The sequence below is a fragment of the Carlito syrichta genome, unplaced genomic scaffold (genome assembly GCF_000164805.1).
Source record: "Carlito syrichta isolate Samal-C Ts95f unplaced genomic scaffold, Tarsius_syrichta-2.0.1 Scaffold312243, whole genome shotgun sequence".
Lineage (NCBI taxonomy): Eukaryota > Metazoa > Chordata > Mammalia > Primates > Tarsiidae > Carlito > Carlito syrichta.
In genome coordinates, this window is record NW_007256339.1 from 520,995 (window position 1) to 532,167 (window position 11,173).

Genomic DNA, 11,173 nt, shown 5'->3' on the forward strand with positions numbered 1-11,173 from the left:
GGCGAGACTTCATCTCTACAATAAATCAAAAATTAGCCGGGTGTGGTGGCGCGCGCCTGTAGTTCCGGCTACTTGGAAGGCTGAGGCGGAGGATTGCCGGAGCCCGGCAGGTCGAGGCTGCGGTGGCCGGGAGCGGCCACTGCACTCCAGTCTGGGCGACAGAGTGAGACTCCAACTCAAAAAAACAAAAACAAAAACAAAAAAATTATAAAAATAGGCCAGGTGCAGTGGCTCAAGCCTGGAATACCTGCACTTTGGGAGGCCAAGGTGAGGGGTTTACCTGAGCCCATGGGTTTGAGAACAACCTGGGCAACTTGTGAGACCTCGTCTCTATAATAAATAAAAAAATCAGCCGGGTATTGTAGTGCATGTCTGTAGTTTTGGCTACTTGGAAGGCTGAGGTGGAAGGATTGCCTGAGCCCAGCGAGTCAACACTGGGGTGACTGTGAGTGTGCGTGCTACCGCACTCCAGCCTGGGCAACAGAGTGAGACTCCAAGTCATAAAAAAAAAAAGTTTTTTTTCTTTTTTGTTTTTGAGTCAGGCTCCTACTCTGGAGTACTGTGGTATAATCATAGCTCACCACAGCTTCCAACTCCTAGACTCAGGTGATCCTTCCACCTCAGCTTTCTGAATAGCTGGCATGATAGGCACTTAAAAAATTTTTTTTAAAGATGAGGTCTCGATATGTTGCCTAGGCTGGTCTCAAACTCCTGGACTTAAGCAGTTCTCTTATCTCAGCCTCCCAAAGTGCTGGGATTATAGGCATGAGCTACTGTGCCCAGCAAGAAAGAAAAGAAAAAAAGAGTTTTATAATTGTACCTATGCATTAATTATTTACATAAACAAAAGTAGAACCAGGCCAGGTGCCATGGCTCATGTCTGTAGTCCCAGCATTCTGGGAGGCCAAGGCAGGAGAATTGCTTGAACCTAGGAATTCGAGACCACCTATGCGACATAGTGAGACCTCAACTACAAAAAAATTAAAAAGTTAGTTGTGCGTGGTTGTGTGCCTCCGTAGTCCCAGCTACTTGGGACACTGAGGCAGGAGGATTGCTTAAGCCCAGGAGTTTGAGGCTGTGGTGAGCCATGCCTGGGTGACAGAGAGAGACCCCAACTCAAAAAACAAAAATGGAATCAAGCATAATTTCCCCAGTAAATAGTATAATAAAATCATAGATGTCTTCTTTTCACATGTGACTTTTACTGTGCCATCATGATGTAGGCCATTTTAGCAAGATTAATGGAGAGCCTCCATTTTTCTCAAGTCCCCTCAACTTACAAATTATTTTTTTTTTTGAGTCACCTATCATGTCATCATCCTGGTCCAGTTCTTCTTTTCCGTTTGTTAACTGGTCTGATCCTTATTTGTCAGAGGCTCACTTGTGAGTCAGGCAGTTCTCCAAAGTTTCTTTCATCAAGTTGAGCTTTGGCATGTTTGGCAGATTTTCCAGTTCTGCTATGCATTGGGTCTGCACTGTGCTGACTGAAGTATCAGATACTCAGTGAGAGAGACTAGCTGGCAGTGAGCAGAATGATGGGTGCAAAGTGGGCGGGATCCTGAATGGGAACTCTGTTTATGAATGGTCAGTTATTTAGAAGTCATTTTCATGTTTGATGACTTTGGCTTTGCTACTGAAAGCTTTATATCCAACCATTCTACCTGTTAACACAGATCATGAGGACTCTACCCCATAATATAGTTCAGCATTCCATCAACTGCCTTTAACAGGTTTCTTTAAGAGTATTTGAAAATTTAAACAAGTTAAAATCAAATTATATGTTGATGTCCTTGAAGACTCTTAAGTAAAGCATTACTAAGCAATTGAGCTAGAAGAGTATTGTGTCCTTGTATATCACACTAGAAACCAAATGGTGAGATGAAAAATAGTAAACCATTTCTGTGATGGGCTTAACTTTATTTTAAACATTGCTCTGTAGAACATTAAGCTGAAACCCTGTCATACTTCACCACAGAGTAGTACTCAAAGCATCATTTACACAATTTGCTTATTTTGGAAGTGCTCATTTTGTTCACTGTATTTCTTGAAGGCTGCCCTTGGAGCTGGCTTCTCTGATAAGACTCCTGCTCACACTGTCACCATGGCTTGCATCTCTGCCAACCAAGCCATGACCACAGGTATGTTTAAATGGAAACCTACAGTACATGTTAATTTTCCTCTTTTGTCTTTTACATGATCATAAAAAAATATTCTTAACAGAAGTAAATAGGTGATTAGCACAGATTTCTACACTTGTGGGGGATTTTTTTTTTTGCTCTTTTAAATTTTATTTATTTTATTTATTTTTATTTTTTGAGTTGGAGTCTCTCTCTGTCGCCCAGACTGGAGTGCAGTGGCCTCTCCTGGCCACTACAACCTCGGCCTGCTGGGCTCCGGCGATCCTTCCACCTCAGCCTTCTGAGTAGCCGGAATTACAGGCATGCGCTACCACATCTGACTAATTTTTTGATTTATTGTAGAGATGAGGTCTCGCCAAGTTGCCCAGGTGGGTCTTGAACCCGTGGACTCAGGCAATCCACTCCTCTCAGCCTCCCAAAGCGTGGGATTGCAGGCTGAGCCACTGTGCCTGGCTTTGCTTTTTTTTTTTTTTCTTAAATTTTTGTATAGGTGAGGTCTCACTATGCTGCCCAAACTGGTCTCGAATTCCTGGCCTCAAGCACTCTTCCTGACTTGGCCTCTCAAAGTACTGGGATTACAGGTGTGAGGCACTGTGCCTAGCTTACACTTGTGTTGTTGTTGTTTTTTTTTTTAAATAAGGCCATGTTTAAGATTTGGGATTTTTAACAGTAGTTATCAACCTTTTTTGTGCTTTCCATAGCTGAAGGACAAAGCCATTGACGTAGTTCCTCCATCAGTAACATGGCTGGCTGCAGCAGGGGTTGTCAACTGAAGGAGTGTGTCTCCAAAAAGGTGCTTCAGAATCTGAGGCATGCATCGTTTATCACCTGCTAGATTTTAAAACTAGTTGATTCTGATATGATAACTTCCCCACGAAGATAAGGTCCTCCTCCCTCTACCACCCCCATAGTTGTAAATCACAGCTTTAGATGGTCAAACTCTTTCCTTTACTTTCTCCCCACATCCTTAGCATTTTTATAAATCATTGCAAATTCTCTTTAATAAACTTTAGCAAAATTATGGGACATTTTGTAAAATGAAAAACAGAAAGGGCTGGGCCTGGTGACTCATACCTGTAATCCCAGCACTTTGAGAGGCCAAGGTAGGTGGATTGCTTAAGCCCAGGAATTTGAGACAGTCTGAGCAGCATAGTGAAACCCTGTTGCTACAAAAAACTAAATGATTAGCTGTAGTACAGGTGCTCAGGAGGCTGAGGCTGAAGGACTGTCTGAGCTCAGGAGGTCAAGGCTGCCAAAGCTGTGATCATTGTGATCAGCAGGGGCAACAGAGTGAGATCCTGACTCAAAAAAAAAAAGAAAAGAAAAGGAAGAAAAAGGAAAGAGAGGAAGCCTAAAAGATTTTGTAATCCTGTGCTCATTCAGTGACATCAAGGCCCCGTTGGGCAACCTGTCTTGTGGATGACAGGGTTGGGAGTGTTTTCCACTATAGGCAGCATGTGACCAATTCCTGGCTGAAGAAACAGTGTACTTGCTAGTGGCCAGAAGGGGAAGGGAAGCTGCCTAACAGTTTAAAAGCCAGAATTACTCTGTCTTGTAGTAGAAATTAACATTCTTTTTATAGGAAAAAAAAACTTCTGAAGACTAAAACTGGGAGCATATAAAATATATGCAAGATATACTGGTTTAGAAGATGCTTTGAGAGTTGGTCCAGTGGATATTTTTAGAAGTTGTCTACATGGCCTTAACGAAATTTGTTTTTCTCCAGTGTTTGAATATGTTTTTAGTGATTTAAATTAACCAATTTACTCATATTTAGAGACAGGGTCTTGCTCTGTCACCCACTCTGGAATACTGTGGTACAATCATAGCTCACTGTGACTTTTGAAGCATCCCAAGCAGCTAGGTCTCAGGCACGTACCATCACACACAGCTAATTTTTTTTTATTTTTGTAGAGACAGAGTCTTGCGATGTTGCCCAGGCTGGTCTTAAACTTCTGGCCTAAGCAGTCCTCCTGCCTTGACCTCCCAAAGTGCTGGAATTACAGGCATTAGTCACCTGCTCAGCCGTGTGTTTAGTCATGTTAAAAAGTTATCTTAATCCCTCTGAAGAGATGAAGGCTTTAATTACAGATGTTGTGCAAAGCTGATAATTGTTATTCAACTTTTTGATCAAGAAGCTTACATTTCAGTGGGATGTTATTTTCTGCAAAAAGTGTTCATGAGGTCTAACTTGTGCCCTGTAGGTGTTGGCTTGCTTACCTCTGGCCAGTGTGATGTGATTGTGGCCGGTGGTGTCGAATTAATGTCCGATGTTCCTATTCGTCATTCAAGGAAAATGAGGAAAATGATGCTTGATCTCAACAAGGCCAAGACTCTGGGCCAGCGACTATCTTTACTCTCTAAATTCAGATTGAATTTTCTATCACCTGAGGTAAGACTTGGGAACTTTGTGCAAATAAGATGTGTTTCCAGAGCATCCTGGTGCAGCGATTTAGAATGAGGCAGGTCAGCGTGGGCTCTGGTATGCTCTAATTGTTGTAGATTCGCTTATTTTCAGGGAGGGGCTAATTATTTGGTCAAGATGAAAAGTAAAGACAGTGGTTAGAAAGTCTGAATTTGTGAGCTCTTTTTAGAGATCCTTTTCTCTCCTTGCTCACAAAGAGTTTCCCTTGCCCTGATCTTGACTGATAAATGGTAAACAAATAGATTTTACCTTATCCATGTAACACAGAACAGTCCTAGGTGTCATATAATATCTGCTAACATGTGTGCCTTCCCCTCGGCTGTCTCCTTTCCCAGCTCCCTGCGGTGGCTGAGTTTTCCACCAGCGAGACGATGGGCCACTCTGCAGACCGACTGGCCGCTGCCTTTGCTGTTTCTCGACTGGAACAGGATGAATATGCACTGCGCTCTCACAGTCTGGCCAAGAAGGCACAGGATGAAGGACTCCTTTCTGACGTTGTACCCTTCAGTGTACCAGGTCAAATGGAATGCTTTATGATACCTCCTAGGGAATTCTGAATTACCCAAATTGCTCCTAAAACTCAAAAAAACCCAAGGAACTTTTCAATAAGTATGTTCGTCCTGTTTCCAAAATACTCAGCCTTTATTCTTATACATGGACTCAAGTTTCAATTTATGTTATAACAATAGGTAAACATTTAAAAATTTTTATAAGAGTCTCCTTTTAAGCTGGGCTCAGTGGCTCAGCCTGTAATCTCGCGCCTTGGGAGGCTGAGGTGAGTGTATTGCCTGAGCCCGTGGGTTCGAGACCCACCTGGGTAACTTGGCGAGACCGCATCTCTACAATGAATCAAAAATGAGCCGGGCGTGGTAGTGTGCGCCTGTAGTTCCAGCAACTTGGAAAGCTGAGGCGAAAGGATCGCCAGAGCCCAGCAGATTGAGCTTGCGGTGGCCGGGAGCGGCCACTGCACTCCAGTCTGGGCAACAGAGTGAGACTCCAACTCAAAAAAAAAAAATACAGTCTCCTTTTAGATCTTCCTGATATACAGAGGGTGCCAGCAAATATATACACATTTTAAGAAAGGAAAAAACTGTATTAAAATTGTAAGATGGACGCAAGTCACATTTGACTTCTGCAAGAGGTGCTCCAAGTGGTTACTATCAAAGTTCAGACACTTTTGAAAAATATTTCAAAAAGTAATACATAGATAACATCTCTTAAAATGTGTATACTTTTTTTGACACCCTGGTATTTTATATCTTACATACATGCCTATTTTTAAAATTTTTAAATTTCTGATTCATCTAACTTCTGCATAGAGTAGTCAAATACAAATGAATGTCTTAAGAAATTTTTTTTTATTAAACTAGATTATTTCTAACATGTCTTAAGAGTTTAGTTTGATGTTTGATAATATTTTGACAACACGAAAGGCTTTCTATTAAATAGATAAAGTTTTATTTCATTTGTTCTCATAATTTTTAAAGCATATTTCTCTGGGAAGATATATAATGCTTGTAGTTCCAGAGAGTTAAAAAGTTCTTGTTTTTATAGGAAAAGATACAATTACTAAAGATAATGGCATCCGTCCTTCCTCACTGGAACAGATGGCCAAACTAAAACCTGCGTTCATCAAGCCCTATGGCACAGTGACAGCTGCAAACTCTTCTTTCTTGGTAGCTATAATGCTATTTATGTTTAGTAGTGACTTTTATATTTTTGTACTCTCAGTAGAAAAGCCTAAAATAGATTTATGTGCGTGTGTTGTGAGTAGAGGCTTAAAAATATAGTTATTCATTATAAAGATAATGTTCAGATGGAATCATGAAAAAAATAGAGGGCTGGACATGATGGCTCACACCTGTAATCCCAGCACTTTGAAAGACCAAGGAGGGCAGATTGCTTGAGCCCAGGAATGCAAGACCAGCCTGGGCAATATAGCAAAACCTCATCTCTACAAAAAAAGTAAAAAAATTAGCCCGGTGTGGTGGTACATGCCTGTAGTCCCAACTACTCAGAATGCTGAGGTGGAAGGATTGCCTGATCCCAGGAAGTTGAGACTGTCATGAGCCGTGATTGTCTTGATCATACCACTGCATTCCAACCTAGGCAACAGAGTGAGACCCCCAACTCAAAAAAACCCCAAAAAATAGAATCATAATTTTAAGACCTTAGAAGTCATCTAATTCAGCTATCATTCTGCTACAAAAGCTGTTCTCTTTAAACACTTAACCAGTCAAACTTTATTGCCTCTGCTAGGCCCTGGAAAAGGAAAGAACAGATAATTGCAATGTAGTGAGAAAGTGCTGTGGTGACTGTAAACATAGGCTATCAGACAAATTAAATAGAGGGTCCCTAAACCAAACTGGGAGTAGTCAGAGAGGCTTCTCAGAAGAGATAACTCTTGGGAGCAAATATTGAAGTAAAACTAAAAGTCAATTCAAGAAATCTTTTCTAGGCAGAAGGAACAGCAAATGTAATATTGGGGTATTAAGAGCAAGGGTTTCTTTGGGGGAAGAGCTAGATTGGAGCACAGGATATGAACTGGGCAGTCCTAGAAGACTGGGAAGAGTAGGCAGAAAGAGTAACAGGATGCCTCTTCTAGCATCATGGAGTAAACCATCCTGTTTTTTGTTTTGTTTTGAGTCAGAGTCTTGCTCTGTTGCCCAGGCTGGAGAGCAGTGGCACGATCACAGCTCATTGCATTCTTGACCTCCTGGACTCAGACCATCCTTCCACCTCTTCCTCCCAAGTAACTGGGACTACTAGTGGGCATCACCATACCTGGCTGATTTTTTTTTTTTTTTTGTAGAAATGCTGTCTCTCTATGTTGCGCAGGCAGGTCTTGAACTCCTGACCTCAAGCAATCCTTCTGCCTCAGCCTCCCAAAGTGCTGGGATTATAGGCACGAGCTCCCAGCCTGTTTTGTTTTTGTTATAAGTTTTTTACTTACCTACATGTAGCTTCATGTTCTTTGCTTTTTTGTCTCCTCCTCAACTAAACATCCCTATTGATTCTGCTTCTGCTTGTAAGATGTGGTTTCTCTTCTCTTATTACCTTGGGTGTAGTGCTCTGGATATAGGCCAGGTAGTCAATGTTTCTTTTACAATATAACTCCCCTGCCCAGTCATAAAGTCTGGAAACAGGCAATGTTTGACATATTTGCCCATGGTCAATGACTAATGAATGCCTACTCTTGACGGGCTAGAGGAAGGGCACCTGGAATGATTCCAGCAGGAGGGGGCCCCACCCAGTTAAGCCTGAGTGGTGAAGCTGGTTCTTTTCCCCTTGGTTTGCTTGTTATGGAGTTTATAAGTAGAAGAAAATTACCTAGAAGTCATGGACAGGACGCAGCTGTCAAACAGCCTAGAAAATGTAAGAATAAATACGAAAGTCTCATATTTTGTGCCAAAAGCTAAAAACTTTGGCTTTAGTTTTTTATAAGTACAAATTTCTAAAGTTACTTGTTTTTTTAATCCATTTTGATCATTTTGATATTTTTGAACAGGTCTTATACTCCCAAATTGAGTCAATGTGTGTGTGTTTAAATTGTGGTTTAATGACTAATAACAACGAAGTAGGTGATGTTATATAGAATCACTGTATAATTATAGTGAGTTAGTAGATTCAGAAACAGGAAATAGTTGTAGGAAGACCTCCAGACAGGCTAAAGAATTTTAACATTGTTCTGGTTAACATTTCAGACTGACGGTGCATCTGCAATGCTGATTATGGCAGAGGAAAAAGCTCTGGCCATGGGTTATAAGCCGAAGGCATATCTGAGGTAAAGTAAATGTTCCAGTGAATTGCCTCTGATATTTATTTATTTGTTTGTTTGTTTGTTTACTTACTGAGTTGGAGTCTTACTCTGTTACCTGGGCTGGAATGCAGTAGCATGCTCACGGCCACTGCAGCCTCAATCTGCTGAACTCAGGCGATCTTTCCGCCTCAGCCTTCCAAGTAGCTGGAACTACAGGCGTGTGCCACCACGCCCGGCTAATTTTTCTTGATTTATTGTAGAGATGAGGTCTCGCCAGGTTGCCCAGGCTGGTCTTGAGCCTGTGGGCTCAGGCAGTCCTCTCACCTTGGCCTCCCAAAGTGCCCAGATTATAGGTGTGAGCCACCACATCCAGCCGTGCCTCTGATTGTTAAATTTTATTACTGGAGGTAACCTCTGTATTTTTTACCTAGGGACTTCATGTATGTGTCTCAGGATCCAAAAGATCAACTATTACTTGGGTAGGTAGCAGTTTATATCTTTGGGATGTAAGTATTTGATTACTCACATTTATCATACTGATTTGAGAGTATGTTAAGCCTTGAGTTCATAATTGATTTATGTGGTGTTTTTTTTTTTTTTAAGTAATACTATTCCTTTATGTTGGCATATATTATTGTATAGTTTTGGATTATTTTCTGTTTTTCCTATACAATTTACATATACATTTTTTTCCTATACATACGTGGGGGGGACCCAAAAATACTGGAATTTTTTTGGAAGGGCAGGCCTCTTGAGTACAGACTTACCCTGCTAGGTAAGTGTTCTAGGAACCCATTGGCAGCAGTGTACCAGCTAACATTGTTGTGAGAAGCTGCATTGGCTTAGGTGAATTTTTTGGGGGGGATTTCTTTTAGCACGTTTGCCCATTTCATGATGGGTGATTTACATGAACAACTTGCCCTCGCCGCACTGAGTGTTTTGCATTTTTTGACCAAAAATTGCATGACCCCTGTACCCTGCCCTCCCTATTAACCAGATCTTGCCCTGAGCAACTTTTTTTTGTTTGCCTGGATGAAAAAGTTCTCAAAGGGAAATGTTTTCCCATGTGTAAGAGGTGAAACAAAGAATGGCAGAAGCACCAAAAGACATAAAAAAAAAAATGGATGAGTCAAAAACTGTTTTGAGCTGTTGAAAAAGTGTCTTGATAGGTGTGTTGCATCAAATGGAGAGACTTTGAAGATGACTGAAGATTAAACATGTAAAAATAAATACACAATTTTTTATAAATAAATTCCAGGATTTTTTTTTTCATCCTCCCATTTATACAGCTTTGCCGTCTTTTTTCCTTCAGATGTCACAAACATTTTTTCATATTGCTATATACTCTGCTACATAATCTCCAGAATAATTTTTTATGAAAGCCTCCCAGTATTTAGAGTCTCTCCCTTTCTCTCACAAGGCTTTAGCCTCACTGGCCTCCATTATGACCTTCAACCCAGTCTAGCCCTTTCCCATGCCTACCCCTTTGAACTGTGTCCTTCTTTTAGCTCTACATGTTATGAACTTGCCCTTATCCTTCATTGTTTGCTTGTTTATTATCTGTTTCCCCAGCTCCATAATATAAGTTTAATAAGGGCAGAGGGCATGTCTGCCAGCTCACTATTGCATCATAAACATTTAATCAATATTTGTATAGTACAATCAATGAATAAGTGAATGACATTACAGAATCTGTGTAAAACTCAGTATAGTAAATATGAAGGAACTCCTAGCTTAAAAATTAAAATTTAATATACTACTTGTTTTTTCTTTTCAGACCAACATATGCTACTCCAAAAGTCCTAGAAAAGGCAGGATTAACCATGAATGATATTGATGCTTTTGAATTTCACGAAGCTTTCTCAGTAAGTCATTTGAAGGACACATATAAAAGGACTATAGTTATAAAAAATGTAGTCCATGTTTGTGGGAGAGAGCAAGGCATGGTTTATAATGTGAGTGAGACAGAAGTGGAACTTTCTGTTTTAAGTACTGAATTACATTGCTGGGAGAAGCAGGGGAGGAATCATGGGCCACACACACGGTGCTGGAAAACTTACCTTTTGAGGTGTCTCTTAGGGGTCCTTCAAAAGGACCAAATTGTTTCTTTAGAAAATTTTCTCTGAATACTGATTTAAAGGTTTAATCAACTTTAAAGTTACACAAACCCATGCCTAAAAGAAAGCTTAGAGGGGACATTAATAACAAAGTCCTCATTGAATTATTTTTCCTTCTAGGGTCAGATTTTGGCTAATTTTAAAGCCATGGATTCTGATTGGTTTGCGCAAAACCACATGGGTAGAAAAACCAAGGTAAGTTTCTGATTTAAAAATATACTTGAATTTCCAAGGTACATTAATATTTGGAGCTTGGTTACCTGCTAATAAGAGTATGAAGGAGATAGCCTCTCCTTCTTTTGAAGAATTTTGTGTTTTATTAAATATATATCTATATATATCTATATATATCTATATATATAGATATATATAGATTTTTTTTTTTTTGAGTCGGAATCTCACTCCATCGCCCAGGCTGGAGTGCAGTGGCACGCTCACGGCTACCGCAGTGTCAACCTGCTGGGCTCAGGTGATCCTTCCACCTTAGCCTTTCAAGTAGTCAGAACTACAGGCACATGCTACCATGCCCAGCTAGTTTTTTGATTTGTTGTAGAGATGAGGTCTTGCCAAGTTGCTCAGGCTGTTCTCGAATGTGTGGGCTTAAGCAATCCCCTCACCTCGGCCTATCAAAGTGCTGAGATTACAGGCTTGAGCCACTGCTCCCATCCATGTTTATTTCTTAGTTTAAAAATAGTTCCTGGAGGCTGAACATGGTAGCTCACCCCAGTACTTT

At 40.7% G+C, this 11,173-nt stretch overlaps 1 protein-coding gene across 1 annotated transcript in view; it reads left to right on the forward strand.

Annotated features, from left to right (window-relative positions):
* Positions 1-10,635, forward strand: part of LOC103272354 (trifunctional enzyme subunit beta, mitochondrial) — a gene marked incomplete at its 3' end in the record, with an annotated part of 37,630 nt that extends 26,995 nt beyond the window's left edge. Inside the window, exons 7-14 of the mRNA XM_008069869.1 lie at positions 2,051-2,138; positions 4,343-4,530; positions 4,899-5,079; positions 6,118-6,239; positions 8,268-8,347; positions 8,755-8,802; positions 10,101-10,188; positions 10,561-10,635. Coding sequence (XP_008068060.1) covers positions 2,051-2,138; positions 4,343-4,530; positions 4,899-5,079; positions 6,118-6,239; positions 8,268-8,347; positions 8,755-8,802; positions 10,101-10,188; positions 10,561-10,635 — 870 coding nt within the window. The remainder of the gene's footprint in view (positions 1-2,050; positions 2,139-4,342; positions 4,531-4,898; positions 5,080-6,117; positions 6,240-8,267; positions 8,348-8,754; positions 8,803-10,100; positions 10,189-10,560) is intronic.
* Positions 10,636-11,173: the final 538 nt, after the last annotated feature.